This window comes from Hermetia illucens, chromosome 4 (assembly GCF_905115235.1).
Source record: "Hermetia illucens chromosome 4, iHerIll2.2.curated.20191125, whole genome shotgun sequence".
Taxonomy (NCBI): Eukaryota; Metazoa; Arthropoda; class Insecta; order Diptera; family Stratiomyidae; genus Hermetia; species Hermetia illucens.
This window is the reverse complement of record NC_051852.1, coordinates 137,800,791-137,821,321: the sequence shown is the minus strand read 5'-3', so window position 1 is coordinate 137,821,321 and position 20,531 is coordinate 137,800,791. Positions and strand designations below refer to the sequence as shown.

General features: G+C 40.2%; 1 protein-coding gene and 1 non-coding gene across 4 annotated transcripts in view; one reads left to right on the top strand and one right to left on the bottom strand.

Moving 5' to 3' along the window:
* The window catches only part of LOC119654257 (beta-glucuronidase-like), an 83,637-nt gene that overhangs the window by 16,705 nt on the left and 46,401 nt on the right, over positions 1 to 20,531 (top strand). The window contains exon 1 of one of the 3 annotated variants that reach the window (XM_038059518.1): positions 6,064 to 6,232. The exons of the other annotated variants lie outside the window; for them this stretch is intronic. Within the exon in view, the coding sequence (XP_037915446.1) occupies positions 6,223 to 6,232 (10 nt within the window). The 5' untranslated portion in view covers positions 6,064 to 6,222. Of the gene's footprint in view, positions 1 to 6,063; positions 6,233 to 20,531 lie in introns of those variants that run through there. 3 annotated transcript variants of the gene reach the window in all.
* Positions 14,107 to 14,178, bottom strand: Trnad-guc. The gene has a single exon. It is a non-coding gene; the product is annotated as a tRNA-Asp (tRNA).

Here is a 20,531-nt window from a genome sequence, read left to right as displayed (position 1 = left end):
TTAAGGCGAGGCCCCATTTTCAAAGTTTTTGGTGAAACAAAACCTTATTAGAATCGGGTCGATATCTGTCTGTCCGTCTGTTGTATCAAATGAAAGGCCTAAATTAGTACTTTTCCAAACCATATTTGATATCAGGTGAAACGTAGGAGAGTGAGCGCTTCTCAGAAAATATTCATCCGAAAACCGTATCTAAACGAAATCTAGGCCTCAAAATAAATCCGATATTTGCACAAATAAAGTTAATAATAGTATTTTTGCATATTTTAGAAATTTTGTTGGAAAGCCCCCTTATGTTCATGCTATAAGTGCAATGGCAATGGTATAAGGGATAACCTAAGGTATATCTCTGGGAAATTTGAAGGAAATCCAAATATTATTAACAAAGTTATAGAAGGAGAAAAAGTGAGCTCACGTGAATGGGGATCGCGGTATTCCGACTTGTTTACAGATATGAGAAATACAAAGAGAAATAATGGGAAATAAAGAACTTCCCTTGCGAGCGGAGCAAATACCTGTGGATGTATTGATCAGAGTCGAATGTGCCAGTAAATAGATCACATGCTGAGAAAAAGCGAAAACTCCACCGCGGGTTATACAACGTCATAGAACCCACTATCCCAGGATGGTCGACGAGTGGACAGTGGTGGTAAAGTTCAAAGTCCTCGGAATATTATGGGGAAAGTTGAAACTCGTTGCTTGGAATCGATAGCTATGGCTCGTAAGTATGTTTGACGCGCTCCGTCCCATATAGAGGTGTGTGGCAACCATAAATTGATTGGTGAACTGCGGTTCTAACCACAATTTTGCCAGGATCACCAATCATCATTTCATTTGAACAGTAAGCGAAAGCCAACACAACCCCACTTCTAGACTCAACATTAATAGATCCAAAAACCACTGAGAGTCAGCCGCGACGGAATAGAAAGATTGTTTACAGACTATATATACGGGAATCTGCTTATTCCAGACCTAGATATTAAAACCAGCCATCACCATGATCTTTTTTCAGAATTTTTGAGTAAGCACTTTTTAAGAATGGTCCCTTAATATAAGTAAATTTAATTCCCCGATGTCATTCGCTGATTACGTGTGGGTCCACAGTTTTACATTATCATCGAATTTCGTGTCAGTGATCCTCCCCGCTTTTGAGAAGAATATGCGAAACAAACAGGCAGACGTACGGATATTGCATCGATTTTAATAAACTTTTATTTTCCACAGAAGCTTGAAAAGAATTCAATGTATGTAGCGATAGTAAAAATACCAGAGATAGAACAGAACCAAGTGGCCATCCTACCTCCCTAAATTCGCACTTTTTAAAGGACATCCATCGCCGTTCACAAAATGTCAACTACGTGCTCATTCAACGCTTATGATAAGCGGAATAAATTTAAAAGGGCCAGCGATTTATTATATGCGCGGAATTCGGAGAACAACTGCGAAATTTGCACCAAGGGACATACAGGTGTAAGGTCTAGTGTCAGAAAAATAGAAACCAAACGCCAATACACCGGTAAATCTCAAAAATTGATGTAACACTTTTAACGCCAATTGAAAGATACAATTGGATAATGGGAAATAAGGACTACTTTTTTTGTGTCCGCTGAGAAAAAGTAAAAAAGCTGCGAAATTCCCACAAACTAATGGATTAATTTCCACGCTATTGTCTTCTTAATAAATCCTGATTTAACTCAAAAGTACATTAATTTCGATAAAGAAATCGATACATTAGATGGGGATCAAAAAGTCGGAACAAGTTGCGAAAAACCGACATGGATATTGAATGCACTGAAAATTAGCGTAAGGCTAAAAAGGATAAACGACATTACCTCTGCTAATAATCCCAATTCCGGAAAATCGATCGAAATTCCTGTGAGGGAAAATCCCCTCACTCTCCAAAAATCACTCTCTACAGTTTCCTGACATAATTGAATTTCGTTCCTTCCAGCAAAAAGTGAAAGAAAATTTGATTGCTGTCCCTAAGCACCCTCAAACTCTTTGATCCAGTTCAAACACGAAGCTGATATCCTCCACATCAATGGATTCCTACTTTTTGGCACTCATGGATCTTACCCTCTAACATCTAATAACTATGCCCGGGTGCTATTCACCAAGCATATGGATGATATCCCTTGCTTGGTTGGCAGACCAAGTATACAACGTCTGACATGCTCTGTCCCAACCACCTCAGTATTATCAATGCTAAAGGTTGGAGCTACAAAATTTGTCGCTTAGAATATTCCCCGAAGTCATCTGAAGATGGCCCCTTTCGTGAAAACTTTCGTTATTAAATCTTGGCTTTCACTCAATCTATTGTATTTTTTCAACAGATTCTTCCGCAGGTTGGCAAATGGTTCCTATGACATTCTACCATCCTTGGAAGAATAGTCAGAAATGTGATTTTCGCTTGGGCATAAGTCCATTTCACTCTCACTTTCCGGTTATAGAGCACCTAGATTCCGTGAGATCTTTCTCACCAAGGCGAACACTTCCGAAAGACGTCCATTCGAAGTTGCGTAAGAGTAACTAAAAACAACCCTGAGTTGACCTCTGCTAACCATAAGGACACGATCAATAAAATTCAGGAAAATTTTAAATGATAGCCGTGATGAACATATTTGCTTGCATCCCGCAATACTAGCTATTTAGGGAATACTACTACCCTCAAATCTTGCGCCTTCTGAAAAGTAATTCCCTTTATGTCCAGTTTTCTGTCTGTGGTTGCGAATGAAAAATCAAGCGTAGCGTAGAGGGGGCACCAAACTGGCTACCATAGCGGCATGCAAACACCCTTCGACGGACTCTTCCGGCAAAGCTCACTTAAATACAGGCATATCTAAATAGCCCTTTTCCAAATTTTCTTCGTAGTTGACAAAAGTCAATTCAAGAGGTCTTTCAACCACGGCACGTAAGGATGAGGGAATTGTCCCTTTAATGATATTGGAGAATATAGAAATTCACTCTTTTTTCGGCAGTGGAATAAAATAGAGGGCTCCGTTTTCTCAATAGCACATGACGATCTCATTTGCAATAAGCAAAAAGATTCAGTGATGCTTCTATTCCACAACTCACGTATGACCTTAAGAAAGACACTCCACAGGATTGTTGCTATTTTTTGAGGTGAGGAGGAGCACCTTCAACGAAACTGTTGAAGTCACAGTCCATAAACGATTGTCTCGTTGTCAAATACGAATATACACGTAACTCGCACGACTATAGAGACATTTAATATGTTTTACGCATTGCAACGAGCGAAATATTTTATCTAATTTCGTTGGTAAACATTGAAGATAATTTTTAATTATATTTCAAAATTTAACTCAAAACCAGTTAGCGATAAACCATAATTTGAAGGAAAAGGGTACCTCGGAATGAATGGAGTCTACCTTCCGCCCGCTAATCGAACAGGAACTTGCCCTTAAAAAAGATATTCAACCACAACGCTGAGCCCGGAAGTACCATGTGCCACGTCTAACTCACCATGTGGCTGACTTCCAGACTAAGGTGTTTTTAAGGTTTTGTGTAAAACAAAAGCTTACTACTGTCTGTCAGTCTGTTTGTTACATCCATTTTTCTCGGAAACGGTTACAACGATTGACACCGAATTTAGTGGAAAGGTGGGAACTGTGAACGCTTATGGATAAAATAAGTTACATCATTCTTCGTCGAATTTAAGGAAGAGGGGGGTCCCCATACATGCAGAGGAAGGATGTAAATTTTTTTTTCACCAACTATGATCATGTGGGGTATCAAATGAAAGATCTCGGTTAGGACATTGCGGAGCGGGTGTAAGTTTTGACATGTGTTTTAAAGGTGGGGAGTGCTGATTTCTTTAACAGACCCATTCCCAGAAACTACCCAACCCAAAAATCTGAAAAAAAAACCTTCCATACCGATATCCGTTCAAAACCCCCTTGTGTTCATCCTAGGAGGACAGCACTATTACTAACAAAGCTATAATAAGTCAAAGTCGTCGCTCCTTTGCAAATTCAAAACTTTCAATGTCAATATCACGCAAAAGTGGATATTCTCACATAATATATGCATATTTTTATAAAAGAAACATCCAAAACCTTTCATACCTGAAGCGTCCTACTTCCGGTTTCCCGACTTGTTTTTATTACGCTTATATTAAACGTTACCAACATCTTTAATAGAAACATACCTCACAGCCACTAACTTTCACTACCTAAATTTGACAATAACTTACTTCGTCTTATTTCGTCATGATGATGGAGAGAGTTGAAAGTCGGTCTCTATTAAATATCAAAATTTGTCAAACTGCATCTTGTACGCGACACCAACCCTTCGTTCTAACGAAATTTCCGTAATTAAAAAAGAAGCCATTTTTTGAATGTGTCTGTTTTTAGGTCAATGTACTACAAAATAATGAAGATACTTCCACCTCACTTGACGTGGGTCGACATTAATTCGATGCGAACTCTAAATTCGTCTTATCACTATAAAAAATTAACACTTTCTGAGCCAGCTCAGGCCTAATCCAGGCAGTCTCGTTTAATGTATGGTATGCTACCAAAATCTGTTACAACAATTGAAGTTGTGGAAACGCATCCTTGTCTGGCTAGCTAAGATCGAGCTAAGCATCTTAATTGATGAAAACAATAATGGCTTGATACGCTGGACATTTAAAAACCTCTCACTACACGCGGACCAATCCTTCGACTAAAAAAAGGGGCGACGCTGTCTAGATGAATCGCACCCACTACCGAAAGCGGTAAAGGCTTAATGGGGTCATCCCGTGTGTCGGATCCGCGGAATCGATTTTTTTTTGCATCAGTTGTATCTAGATATAGTGTAGAATATATGGGATGATGTTGGAATGACTTCGCTAAAAGGACAAGAATTGAAGTCAAGGCTGTACATGTGTTTCTTCAAGAAACCTAAGGTTTATGGATTAAGTATAGCAGATGGCCAGTTAAAGTTTTATGGCTAAAAATCACATTCTACTTTTTAAATGCGTTTTTCTCGAAACTACATGTTGAAAATCGGCTGCCACCATAGCTCAGAATCTATCCAACGAAATTCTTTGAAATTTTCAGAACATATTTCTACGGTCCGTAAACTAGGATAATTGCGATTGACTGATTCATTCAGTAGTTTTTTTTTTATTCATTGAAGAAACCGTGAAAAAACGTCAAAATTCATAAAAAAAGTTTAACACAGCACCAAAAATTTAGCTTTTAATATTTTTTAATAATCCTAGTTTACGGACCCTAGTTAAGTCTGTACGTTAAAATTCCGTTTACTTTTTTTCTTTAATATGATCACAGCGCCCTCTAGCGTGGCAGCAGAAAAACACTTTTTTTGGAGATGGGTGTATAAATTGCTCCGTATTTCAATAACCAACTATATGATCGGGCTAGAAAAATTATTATGGAGGCTCAAGATATTGATAAATCTATGGTGAAAAATTTGTATTTGTATCTTTATTGAGTTCTTCACAACAAATTTTTAAAAAAAAGCCAAAAAAAACGGCCTTCACACGGGATGACCCTCTTAAGAAAAACAAGCCGAAACCATAGAATGTTTACGAATTGGAAAATAGATGCCAACTTGAGAATTTGCGGCGACGTTGCTTTCAGGGTACGAACTAGTTTTTTTAGTAAATGCCAAAATTATTTATTATATTTTGAGCCAATTGTGGAATTTTCTAACAATATCAAAATCACACGTTGGTGCAAATCAAGATAGAGTTGCTAAATTTGTTTGGGTGCCATTTCAATTCTAGAACCAAAAGTTAGTGTACCAAGTCAAGGGGAATATGATGGTATACCAAATATTAACTTTGATCTCGTTGGCAGGTATCATAAATTCATTGAAAAGGGCAACACAAAACCTCAAATTTTCAAATGCATTTATTTATCACCTGCTCGAAAATAATATCAATCAATTCACGAGTGAAAAGAGGCGTTTGTCGATATATTAACGTTAATATTGGTTTTTTTTTTTCGGAGAAGAAACAAATGGCTTGGTTAGGTCAACCAGCTACTATCAACTTTAATTTGAATATACAAAGTATCTTACGGCAACTGAGTAACTTTTGTCGTTAGTTATATTTCAGCGCTGTGCCGGTCTAGATGTACAACCAACTATCGGAAAGATACTCGTTCGCATATTTCCTTTGATACTACAACAAACTACCAAAGTGAAGTGAAACTATCAAATCATCTCCAAGTGAAGCAGAAGCGATAGCCGTGCAATATGAGAACATGTAATTTGATATCTTTTTCCTTGATAAATTTAGTGAAAGAGAGTTTGATAGATGTAATTTTTGATGGAAAAGTTCCACTTTAGTGGAATCGACGTTGAATAATATTTTAAGTCCGCCTCTGACCTCAGGTTCTTTCCCTGAGTCGGAGACCACCAGCCAAAAACGTAATTAGGAGTCAACGGATTATCGAGTTGTTGTAAGCAGAATTTCTCGGATCAAGTTCAGTGTCAAGTGAACAGGTTTTTACCCACATCCCATTCATTTAGTTAAGTTGCTAATAAATTCTTGTACCAGCCGGCTAATGAGTTAATTTGAAATTGAACAGGGTGTGTTCGTATCGGCAATGACTAGTCTGGCAGTCTTCGTTGAATAGAATGAGTGTGAAAAAGATATTTGCTCTTTTAGTGTGTCCACAACGTTAAAAAGCTTTTGCAAATCTGCGGAATACATAAATGCAGATATTACATTAGTATTACTTCACCTGACAGGTGGCAGAGCCTTAATGCTGCTCGACACACCAAACTTTTCCTGCCAGAACCCAACATGCGTACCGCAAAGTTTATCCTGTCGAAAAGCAGGAGGACTTGCAGGTGTATTGTGGGCATTCTGACAGGCCATAATTCACTAGCTGGGCATATGTTCAGAATAGGAATTACCGAAGATGATACGTGTCCCTCCTGTAATGAGGAAGCGGAATCCACGGAGCATTTCCTATGTGAATGCCCCGCCTATGGACGTATCAGGCATCAAATCTTTGGTGCCGATGTTCTCCAATTACGACGGGTAGCATCACATCCACTAACGGAAATCCTACGATACGTTAACGAATCCGGAATATTCCGTTAGACGGGGGACGCGAGTACAATGGGCCAACACGGCCTGAGTGCTCAGAAGCTGTAGCTTCTCCCCACCACACACACACACACACACACACATTACTTCACCTCAACCACATCCCATAAATGTTCATCCCACAATGATGTTAACTTGCTTGATTTTGGTAAATGGCCTTTTCGGGGATACATGTTTGTCGACATGTCGCCAATAAAATAGACACAAGACAAAAGTATAATTTTCGACTTGATTTCATCATAAACGAACAGACAACTGTTGGACTAGGAAGCTCTTGATTGAATTTTCATCATTTAAAAAGACTTAAATCCTTCCAATAAATTTTAGCAACATCCATAGACTATTTTGACGGAAACTGTTCTGCATGGTTCATTTAAAATATGCATATTGCCTTGTGGGCTATTATTTCACTAAGGTGTGTAGGATCACAAGCCTTCAGTAAATTATTGCATGCAAAATTGCAATCTAGGTTACTATATATTCACAATTATCCATGGTATGAGGAATCCAACTTCTAATGAGGGAGGGAAACCTTGAATGGAGTGCAACTGTCTGTAGACAGGTTTCATTATCATCTAGTGACCGCTTTTATTAGAGCGATAGAAGTAAGCTATAAATATTCTTTCTCTATTCATCGATAAATGAGTGCAAACAGTTAGCTTGTGGGTAACTCGAACACTTTTATGAAAAATTGCTATTGACATTAGAACATTATAAATTTTAAAAGTTTAGGAGTATCTAGTTCAACCCGGTAAGTGTAAAAGCTGTACCGTAACCCAAATAATATAAGCCAACTTCCTTAAAACGGGCAAATGCCACAATGATTTTTTCAGGTAAATTTTTCGCAAATTCGGGTCCATTAAACTCCCAGGATACACAAAATTATATAGGCCGATAAGCCAAGAAGCCCAAAACCTCCAGTCCACTAAGCGTAAGTTAGCCGAAGCGGAATCAAATCAAGTCATATGCATGTAAACGAAGTTTCTCCAAAAGCTCTTGGTACATCGTAGGTCTATAGTATTTCTTTCGGGCCTGGCGAGAGGAAGAGAGAAAAGAGATATCCCCAGGGTCCACAGTACTTTAAGAGGCTTGGAATGGAAATTCTTTAATAAAATCAGCTGAACAACGCATTTTTGTTATTATTATTATTCTGTTAAGGGTAAGTCGCACCGCGCCCTTAAAGAACTATAGTGCCCCTTTTAGTGGTTATAGTGTACCTATTGATCACAGTATCTCAAGCAGGCCTATAACCGTCAGGAACTTTAGAATGTTCCCTACTTCCAGATCTTTCAACTTTGCATCTGGTATTAAGTGTTCTCCCAGATGCCTCGACCTACTTTGCACAAGTGTCGGACACTGTCCCAGGACGTGTATAGAAGTTTCGTCACATTCCGCACAAAACCTGCAGGCAGTATCCGTAGATATCCCTAGCTTCCCTAGGTGATAGTTCAGCCGACAATGACCAGTGAGAATTCCCACTATGATTCGGAGGTTCATTTTGGTGCGGTTTAAGCAATCCTTTGTTCTCATGGGTTCGTATCCCCCAATAAGCACCCTGGACTGCTCCATCCCTGATAGGCCCGCCCGGTATAGTTTCTTCAACCGCTCCTCTTCATTTCTTAGCGTCATAGCCATGAAACCGTTTCCGATTCCACAGAAGGGTTTTGGCCCCTGCAAAGGCGTCCCTGTTCCCTTCTTGGCTAGTTCGTCCGCTGCCTCGTTGCCTTCCAACCCAGCATGGCCTGGAATCGAAAGTATCCAGACCTTGTTGGATGAGCCAAGTGTATTCAGTCTCTGAAGGCATTCCCACACCAGTTTAGAGTTCACCTGGTTGGACCCAAGTGCCTTGATCGCTGTTTGGCTATCGGTGAGAATAGCTATGCTCTGCCCCCTGTGGTTCCTTTGCAGATTAAAGGAGGCACATTTGTCTATAGCGTATATTTCCGCTGGAATGTGCTAGTATACCTGCCCATTGGCTCAAAGTACATTTTCTTCTGTCCAATGACACGACGACATGACGGCAACCGCTCCCTCTGTTGTGAGGAATCCGTCAGTGTATCAAGTAATCAATTACTGGTTTAGGCCGTATGTCGCAGCCACGCTCAACCCAGTTCGCCTTTTTACTCCAACGTGTTTCAAACTTCTTATCGAAATGAAACCTCGTTGTCATGTTATCCCTTGAGGATACCGCCCAGAAAGAATATCAATCTTCCTTCGATTTAGGCAGCTCCCCGCCTCACTGATACTACCGGTCATCCTGAATATTGCCCTCCTTGCCTGTATCTGTATGTGCAGATGGAGAGGGGTTAATCCCACATGGACGTCTAGGGATGCCGTTGGGCATGTCCTCATTGCCCCACTGATACACACGCAAGCGAGTCTTTGGAGCTTATGTAATTCCCTGGCTTGTGTGCTGAGTTCGGTTCTTTCTTCCCAGATTACCGCTCCATGGGTAATCATTGGCCTTACTATTGAAGTATATATTCAAAGTAGTATCTTTGGGTTGCAACCCCATTTTTTTCCTACTATGGATCTACAAATCATCAAAGCCCTCGTGGCTTTCCGACAAGTGTTTCCGACATGTGTCTTCCAGAGTAATTTTGAGTCTAGTGTAATATTTGATCTCTGTTTCTCGTTTCACCTCCATATCATATAATCTTATGGCTCTCGGGTGATCAAGCTTACGCCTCCTAGTAAATGGTACTATGGTGGTTTTGGCTGGGTTGATCCGCAGTCCCACCTTCCTGCACCAGGCACTAGTAACCCTTAGTCCAGTTTGGATTCTATCACATGGGGTGTTTTCATATTTTCCTCTAAGGATTAAAACAATGTCCTCCGCGTAACTCTGGACTTGTATTCCAGTATTAGTTAGCACGTCCAGGAGTTCGTCCACTACCATACTCCACATCAGCGGCGATAGTACCCCGCCCTATGCACAGCCTTGAGTAGTGTTCACGACAATAGAATTTGTACTTGTCGGTACTTCTATTTGCCTGCTTTCTAGCATTTTGCCCACCCAGAATGCCAGGGTGTTTCCCACTCCCTTGCGGCTCAGGGCATCTTATATCTCTGTGCGTGATGTGTTGTCGAATGCTACTTCGAATTCCTAAAACGCACACAGTGTAATTTCTTTTGTTTCTATGGCATCCCGTAGTACTTCTGTCAGCTGATACAGTACAGTTTCAGTTGACCTTCCTGCCCGGTAAACGTGTTGACAGTGATGTAGGGGATTACGCTTTAGAACGTTAGTTCTAATATAGTTGTCTATGACCTTCTCCACCGTTTTGAGTCCGAACGATGTTAGGCAAAATGGTCTAAAAAATTAAGGGTGAAAAAGATCCTTTTTACCCGCTTTCGGAATAAAGACCACTTTTGCTCGTCTCCATGCCTTTGGTATGTATCCCAGTGGTATGCTCTCCCTTACCACCCTCAGAAGAGACTCTAAGATAATTCCTAGACCTCTCTGGATCAGTGTTGGGAAAATGCCATCTACTCCGGGGCATTTTTGTTGACGGATAAACACAATTTTTTCCGGGTTCAATTTTCCTCCCCATGACTTTGATCTTTTTGCGTCCTTTCTGCCTGGTGAGATTGTGTAGTCAAACTTCCAACAAAAAGATCGTAAGATTACAAGTGTACAAAAATTATCTATAATTGAGACCAATTGCCTATATTAGAACCCTTACAGATTGTTGAAGCCATCCGAGGACCCTACTGCTTTCAGACATGGTCACCCTTCACTGCTACTCTGACCCACGAATCTAGGTGTTTCAAGATGAAGGAGGTCTCTTCTCTTGCCTCTCTACTTCTGATGTTATCAGACCGAATATCCCCTAAGCACGAATGAGTCAAGTTCAACAAAGTCCAAAGAACTAAATTTCCACTTTAACTCCTTAAAGTGATGAATCTATAACTCACCACCTCGTGAGACACAAGAATACTTGTCCAGTCCAAATTTTGGTATATATAAAACAAGCAAGACAACCTTTAGGGATATTGAATAGGTGGATCTCGGTGCAAAACTGGGATGTCTGGAGTTCCTTATTAAGGCAGACCTAGACTGGCGGTTGTTGCACCGTTGATGTGTGTGAAGGCAGATATTTGGCTAACATGACCGGGTTTACCATGCTACAATGCAGAAGATCATTCCCATATAAAAGGCGTAATTGAAAATGTACTCTCAGTAATATATCGGAGTACCCTGGGAGATAGCTCCCAGCTATAAACTCAATAGGGAATTCTTATTGACCGTGTAAGTTAACCATCATGTACTGTGTCACCATCATCAACGGCGCAACAACCGGTATCCGGTCTAGGCCTGCTTTAATAAGGAACTCCAGACACGCCGATTTGTGCCGTGGTCTGTCTCGCGTCCTGACTTACGCCATCACTCCATCTTAGGTAGGGTCTGCCTCGTATTCTTTTTCTACCATAGATATTGCCCTTATAAACTTTCCGGGCTGGATCATCCTCATTCGTACGGATTAAGTGACCCGCCTACCGTAACCTGTTAAGCCAGATTTTATACACAACCAGATGGTCATGGTATCGCTGATAGATTTCCTCGTTATGTAGACTACGGAATCGTCCATCCTCATGTAGGGGGTCAAACATCCTGGGGGGGATTCTTCTCTCGAACGTGGCCAATAGTTTGCAGTTTTTTTACGAAGAACCCAAGACTCCGAGAAATACATAAGGACTGGGAAGATCATAGTCGTGTACAGTAAGAGCTTTGACCCTATGGTGAGACGATTCGAGCGAAACAGTTTTTGTAAGCTGAAATAGGTTCTGTTGACAGCCAGCAGCCGTGCGGCTGATGTTGCCACCATGCACTTCATCTTGCCTTCATTTATGTGCAGCCCGAGATCTCGCGCCGCCTGCTCGATCTGGATGGAGGTAGACTGTACATTTCAGGTTGTTCTTCCCATGATATCAATCTCCTCAGGGAAGGCCAGTATTTGGGTGGACTTGAAGAGAATGGTGCCTCTTGCACTTACGTCTATATCGCGAATTGCTTTCTCCAAGGCCAGGTTGACGAAGATACACGATAGGGCACCCCCTTGTCGTAGACCGTTGTTGATGTTGAATGGTATCGAGAGTGATTTTGCTGCTTTCATCTGGCCTTGCATATTGGTCAGGGTTAACCTAGTCAGTCTTAACAATTTTGTCGGGATACCGAATTCTCTCACGGCCGTGTACAGTTTTATCCTGGCTAGCTGTCTTAGGCGGCTTTAAAGTCGGTGAATAGATGGTGCAACTGATGTCCATATTCCAACAGTTTTTCCATCGCTTGCTGCACAAAGAAAATCTGATCTGTTGCTGATTTGCCTGGAGTGAAGCCTCTTTGCTATGGGCCAATGATGTTCTGGGCGTATGGGGCTATCTGGCCTAGCAAGATAGTGGAGAATATCTTATAGATGGTACTCAGCAACGTGATACCTCTATAATTGTTGCCCTGTGTAATATCTTCCTTTTTATGTATAAGGCAGATAATACCACTTTGCCAGTCGTCAGGCATTGATTCGCTGTCCCACACCTTGAGCACAAGTTGATGAACCACTTGGTGTAATTGTTCGCTTCCATATTTAACCAATTCGGCTGTAATTCCATCGGCTCCTGGCGACTTATGATTTTTAAGCCGGTGAATTGCACTGAGTGTTTCTCTGCTTGGTGGTGGCAATATTTGTTCATCGTCTTCAGTTGAAGAGACCTCCAGCTCGCCGATATGTTGAGCAGGTCATCAAAATACCGAACCCATCGCTCCAGTATGCCCATTCTGTCGGAAATCAGATTTTCCTCTTTGTCTCGGCATCCTGCTGACTCGTTGGTAAAACTTGCGCGCCTGGTGCGGTTGTTCCCTGTACTTTTCGAGTTCACAGACCTGTTGGTTCTCCCAGGCTTCCTTTTTCCGTCTGCGAAGTCGCTTCTCCGCTCAACGGAGTGCGCATGCCCGCGTCCTTTGAAAATGCAACATTACTCGCATTCTTCAGTTCCGTTGCTAGCTTACGTTCATCGTCAAACCAGCCGTTCTGACTCTTTTTGTCTGCAGCTTTTCGTTAAGAAAGAGCTCCCAACGGTTACCACTTGGAGATGGAGATATGGTTTGACAGTAGAGCTGTTGATGTTGGTTCAGCAGGCGTTTCCAAGGTTTTATACTCCATCGTGGGTACCAATCTACGTTTCGCCCTGGGACTACCCTTTGACCACTATTGCTATTAATGATACGCTTAAGTGTATCTTCGTTCAGTGTCCTTGATGACGCCTAGGTAAGTTATCGAAACTTTGGAGAAATAAATATGTTTTCTAAGAAAACTTTTGGATTTTGGTCTAAGATCATGTCTGTGAAAAAATCTTCCTCCGATTATTTATACAAAGGCCATCTCGTCCTCGTTGTCTATCATATAATTTCACATGATTTTGATTTTTTTATGATGACATGGGTTAGTTCAGCTACCCAACTTGATTTTGTTTCAATGGGGGACTATTACAATTATTTGGCCTACTCACCCTTTTCTGTATTCTACTTTACATTTTTGCATAACTGCTTTATCCATCCATCATGAAATTATTATTTTTAAAGAACTTATCAATTTCAAAAATTACGACCGCATTACAAGCACGAAACTTTTAATTTATCTTCCGCATATGCTTGTTCTGAGTGTTACATTCTACAGATTCCTAAATTGTATCCGCAGTAGCACATCCATAACAACCTAAAGTCAACTAATGACTATTCAAAAGTAATCTCGAATTCTCCTTTAAGCCCGCCAATCTTATGAGTCGTGCAGATTATATGTAGGTCCACTTAGATACGAATTATACTGAAAAAACAAACGAACAACTCCGCCATTGAAATAACTCAGGACGGGGAATGTAAAGTGTTAGTTCATAACTCACTTAGAATGACAAAGTGGTAAAATATGCTAAGACAGTACAATACATATATGTAAACATATGCACCCTCAAAAAGTATGGAAGAACTGCCAATTCGTTGTTAACAAACAAAAATTTAAAAAGAAATCCTCCCCGGCGGGGAATCGAACCCCGGTCTCCCGCGTGACAGGCGGGGATACTGACCACTATACTACCGAGGACTGCGAAGTGTAGTTTGCAATTTGTATACATATATTTGGTTGGTTACTCTTTACAATAAAACTCTCTTTACATATAAGTATGCATATTCCCGTTCAAAATATGTAAATCAATCAGTCGGTTTTAACAGTCTGAAAGGTAAGCAGCTTGTGTGTGTTTCCTACAAGTTGTGGTAAAATCGTGTAAATGACAGCATGGGCTGACATTCCGGCAGGAAAAAAGGAACCATTCTTGCTCTCATTTGTAGTAAACGGCATAATTATCGAGAAATTGCCCAATTAAAATAGGTAAATGTAAGTACAGTTTCTACATAAATTAAAAAAATTAAAAACTTCCATGAGGGAAAGAGCGACCAACCAAATCTACGACCGAACTGTAAGGGAAAACGGAAAATCGGACAGAGAATAGAACGTAAATTATGAATCGAAAACTGTTGGAGAACTGCAAAGCAACTTGTAAGAAAGTCCAAAAAAAATATTGAGATTATTGAGGCCTTTTTGTTCTTTCGAACATTGAAGTGTCGATGTGCTGAAACTGGCCTAAAATCATAACAATTGAGATTGATTTGTATTTCGCAAAATATAATAGTACAACACATTCACTGCAGCTGCTTGGGACAAGGTAGGGCTTGAATAAAAAGCAATTTCTGGGTATTTGCTATTACAAAACTTGGTGCGGCTAATTTTAGTTTTTTAGCATTCTTTAGTGATGAATCCACTTTGAAAGCATTGACAGGCCAGTTTGTTTCCGTTTAACAGCAATGAGGAGAAAAGTGCCACGCTTTTCGCGTTTAAGTAACTGTTAAACATCCTCCTTCAGTAATGGTTTGGGAACTGGTAGTGAACCACTTTGTAGAAGACAGCAAGAACTAGCAACGATATTTAAAAGTCCTAAACGATGGCCTCTGTCATTTAAACAACGAATGGAAACAAATGAAGATTTTACATTCTTTTTTGCAAAGAAATGCACCCTGCCATGCTGCGAAATCTGCCAAGGAGTTTTTGTTCAGTCGAAACATCACCGCTCTTCCTTAGCCACCCAAATATCCTGATATTAAGCCAATTGAAAATGATTGAAGTGTTAAACAATAATGAGAGGCAAAACTGCAGAAAAAGTTTTAATCCAAAATAATCGCGAAGTAGAATTGAAAGCAAAATTTGAAAAGTGGATGGACAAAATACTAGTAACTTTTAGATAAAAATAAGTATATTTCATTTAAAATCGTCCATTTTAATAAATTCATTGCCTTTTTATCCTTTTTGAAACGTAATTTATTTTATTTCATAATTCAAAGGGCAATATGTCAAAATTCTGGTTCTGCACTGCAGTTCATGTTTAATGGAAGACATCGATATCGCTGGACTTTAGGAATAATATTCCTGAATTGGTCTCCATAGTTCTAATTATATTGTTAGTATCGAGGATACAAAATGACCCCAATTTCAAAACAAGTCGAGATACCGGAAGCTCTGCGCTTCGGGTATAAAGGTTTTGTGTTCAACTTATGTGAGAAACTGTCAATTTTCCATTCTTACATAGCCAAGAATTCAAAATATTCCGTCATATTTGTCAAGCTATAAGATACACATATGTAGATACATATGAACGACATAAATACTGTGTTTATCCTAAATAACCAAACATTTTCTATTAGCGCATGATGATGCATACATATATATGTACGCATCTAAATTGAGCTAACGCTTCTTCACGCATTTACTCCGTGCAAAAAGCATACCCATATATGTACGTACATTAAAACCCGCTGTTAACCAGGTACACATATTATACTGGTTGTTGCCTGCAAATTTTAGTAGCACATGCATACAAACATGTCTACCTCGAGTAATTGACACTGATATGCAAATAACTAAAAAAAGCAGAAAAGGAAAACTAAAACATCCTCATGGACCCTTCCGTTCATATAAGTTCACTTTATAAGATGTTAACATCATACCAGGGTGCAATAAATTTACCAGATATGTGAAAGTTTGACCTGTTATAACTTTGTTAATAGTAATTGGATTCCGTTAAAAATTTCAGAATTATGTGCTATATTATCGCCTATGCTGAAAGCGGCCCGATGGTGTTGGCCGTGGAGAGACTGGTATGTTCGTCCAAAAGACGTCGATGAGAAACCCATGGTGACAAAAAGCATCGGCTCCCTAAATGGCCGCCTGTCCGTCGGCGATGGTGAACAGCCAGAGCAAGAGCCGACGTAGCCCGAGATCCAGGATGAGCAAGTAGTTGTCGAAAGTCGAAATTCGGGTCTGTTTTCCGGATGTTTCGCCAGCAATAGTCGCAGTGTACAACGGCGGCGAGTATAGTTTCTCTCTAAATGTTAACTGATAAAAAAGCAATCCGTATCAATGCATCCATCGGTGGAGCGGTGTGGACCACCAGGTACATATCTTGCGGCAGTGAATGATGAAAATGAGAATGATCGCTAGCCCAACGATAATAAACCCAAGACTCAGGCCAACACTGGTGAGTTGTCGATGCGCTGGAGTAATATCAGCTAGTAAGTACTGGGAGAAAGACTTGATGTCCGACTTCTGCAATTGGTGGTGCGCTAGTGGGTGAATTGTATATCCGCAGTTTGCTCAGGCTCCATGGCGTCATTGTCATCGTGAAGGGTGAAACCACCTTCCTTGCCTCCGAAAACGTAGATCGCAAATGTATACTATTGGTCTGGATGTTACAGCTATCCTCCGTCTGTAGAATACCGATACATTTTAATGCGAGTTCGCGGCGCTGTCTGTTACATGTTAGGGAGACCATCGCAGCTCCGTTCGCGTCATATAGCCAGCTATTGCTCGCCATTAACTCTTTCCACGTTGTCCTGTTGTTCGAAGCGACATACAACGGGCATGTCGGTTTGCATGGCCGCTTGAAGATAGCGTCAATCGTGCAGTTCGGCGGCGGTTCATCTATGTCCTTAATGATCTTGGGAGAACATAGAAAGTTCTCACTGACGCGATTACATGATGCAAGCTCGTCCTCGTTGAGCTCGAAATAGCGATCTTAGTCAAGCGACGTTAATCTGAGGAACCAAATACCGCCCTTCCCTGTCAGGTCGGGAATTACGGTAAAGTGAAGCAACCGATAGTCATATGGTTCAATTTTGTAGAGGAAACCGAAGATCTTCATTTGCTCGCCCTCTCTATGGAGCAACATGCATTCTAGCGGCATTGGTAGTATTTCACACGTGGGTCCAATTTTGTTTGCTTTGGTTTGATGCCATCCACAGCTTTCGTAAGCGTGCTCTTCGTTACCAGACCCAGGAGGTCTCCGTGGCCATAGAGCCTGGATAGAATTCCTGAGTACTTTGTGTCCAATCCAATCTCGAGTGAAATTGGCTTTAGCCTCTTGGAGACCTTATTTTATCAACACGTCTAATAGATGCCGACCCTCACAGTTACTACTCCTCGTACCCCAAAGTTAATTTTCAAATAAGAGTCCCCCACCCTGGAAAGTTTTCACCAGCAAACCCATCGTTCCCGAGCTGATTTTTGTCTCTACCAATTTTCATACTGACAATTCATTTAATGCTTTCTTGAATCAAACAAATTAATTTCTTACATGTTTACCATGTTTTTATGTAAATACATAGATAAAAAACTACTAATTAATTTACATTCATAGCATTTCAATTATATTTATTTTATCTCTTATCTTTTATCTTCTTATATTTTTTTATCCTTTGTCACTAATTTGTCGCACTTTACGCATCACTCAAAAGTGTATCACTTGGAATCTGATCAAAATTCAAAAAACCCAATTAGTAAAAAATAAACACAAAATTGTTAGCAGAAACTCGAGACCAACAACGGCCATTCGTAAAATATTTTGAAAGTTGAAATATTTTAAACCATCGTCATTTCTCTTCTTCACTTTTATGAATACCTGTAATGATGACAACGGATTTTTTGTGCGAAATCTTTGATCTGCATTTTATTATTCAAATTGTGGTCCCATTGTCAATGGCCTCGAAACAGAAAAGATGGCTAATAGATTAACGACTCGCAAACTGGTGAATACACGAAAAAATTATATCTTGGACCTTACGCAATCCAGTAGCATAATATTTGCCTGGATTATAGCGAAGAAAGTTGTTGGAGATACCGTATCTGTTACATCCACGTTGAGAGATGTACTATTATATATTGTAAATCTGTGTTTTTTGAAGGGATATAAACTTTCCAATTTTGGTAGGGTTATTTCTTTGTAAAGTTGAATTTCATGGATTTCTTTGGAATTTAATACAAAAAAAATTTAAAAAACTCCTCGATTAAAAGTAGTTTTTTCGGACGCCATATATAGTGGAGTAATTACCAGATATGCCAGAAAGGTCAACGCACTCAGAGCATACTATTGTCAATATTAATCAAATATAGGTAAAAGAGAGCACACTTTTCTCTTCATTAGTTTGGAATCAGTCAGAATATTGGCAGACTGATCGTGTAAATGTGACTAACGAACTAGACTGATGAAAATTTTTGCAATTTTCAGAAAAAAGCCACCTTCATGGTGCATCAGGAAAATGGGCAAGAAATTAACAGGCTTCGCGGCGAGTAAAACTACAGTTGCTACCAAAAGATAACTCCAAAATTTTGACATACAGCAGTCATGATCGGAAAAACTAAAATCAGCTTCTTTTTATCGGAGCATTGTATAGTTCTATCCTCACAGTTAATGTTGGTAAGCTTATTACACATGGCGCCCAATGTGGGACAACTGGTGCCTAACATGGATAAAAGTGAACTCTGTAAAGTAGGTTTAAATTTACCCAACTGTTGCACCTAGAGTAACAATTATACGCCCCCCCCCCTAATTGATGCATGAGCCTCTCGCCCTTATTCTCGACTAAACTTTCCGCATATTGGTTTCATTTTATGATTTTGCGGGTCCCATGCCTGATAAGAAGCAAACATTCCTTTGACTTTCCCTTGTACCGACTTGATTCCTGCGATTGTCGTTTTGTCGTTCGGCTTGGGACTTCGATGTCATAGAAGTTCGGGAAAATTTCGGAAAAATGGGATTTTGGTGTAATTAAAAATTTTTTCAAAATAAACTTGTCGGAAGTGTTTCTCCGTGTTTACAAGAAATGGCAATTTCTTTTAGTGTTTAAAAGGCTTCTTTCGTATTTGTCTCAGAGAAACTATTTTTGAAAATATAGAGGTAGTCGATCAATGATGACTCCCCGACTGAAAATGAAGGTAATGCGATTTTCGAAATTTTCTTTGACTTGATTTCCTCTTATCTTATGCTGCTTGCATTTTAGAAGCGTAAAGTCATTAACTCATTAGCTACTTAATTCTCCATGTCCTCCAGACAATACCCCGACTGATGATTCGACATTACTCTACTGCCGAACAATGACCGATTATGAAAGCGGTTTCTCTTGAGGTTAGATGGTTTAAACATTTACATGCATGGGACACACACCAACCCTTCGAAGTCAGGATATGTTCTTAAGGCGTCTTCCCGCTAAACTCAAATAGAGACCATCTTACGGTAATCTCTTAAAAGACCATATTGGTTTCATTTTGTTATTACTATCACAGCCTCTGTTTCCCCTATAATTCGATAATATCCAACTGTGACTGCAAACTCCCTTTTGGGGCCTTTCCTGGGCACAATGCATTGAATGTCCGAGCTAATGTCTACATAGCCCTCCAATATTCTTCTTTTCCTTTAGACTTTCCACCGTCGACAGGCTGTGTCGGCTCGTTGTGATCGGTTGTGCCATTTTATTTTGTCAAAGCCCTGATCTGAATGTAGTCGCGAGTCTTTCAAATCACCATCTAGCGTGTCAAGCCACCGTTGTTTCGACCGACCTTTTGGTCGCTCACCATCGACGTCGGTGAGACCAATCTTGGCAAGTGAATTCCCGCTGGGGCGAATTACATGACCATACCATCGAAGACACTGTTCTGGCAATTTTCACGCGATCATTGCAACCCGATATCGATCGCGGATATCCTCATTTCCAAGTCCAACGCAACATCTTCGTCTTCATTACCGCAAGACGCCGTTCATTGTCATTTATAGTCGGCCAACACTTAGAACCATAAACGCGATTGGACGGCCGAAATTGCTACATTTTAGATTTGAGACGTTCATTGATACGTCGATTACAAAGAACACCAGTTGTGGAACGCCACTTCATCCATGCTGCGGTAATGCGTAAAGCAATTTCATAGCGCGGTTCTCCATTGGCTGATAATATTGACCCGATATATTCAAATCGCTCAGTTCTGAGAAGTCACTGCCATTGACAGCGATAGTACCGGTTTCATTGGGAACGGTTTTGAAAAATTCAGTTTTATTCAGATTCAATTTAAGACCGTGA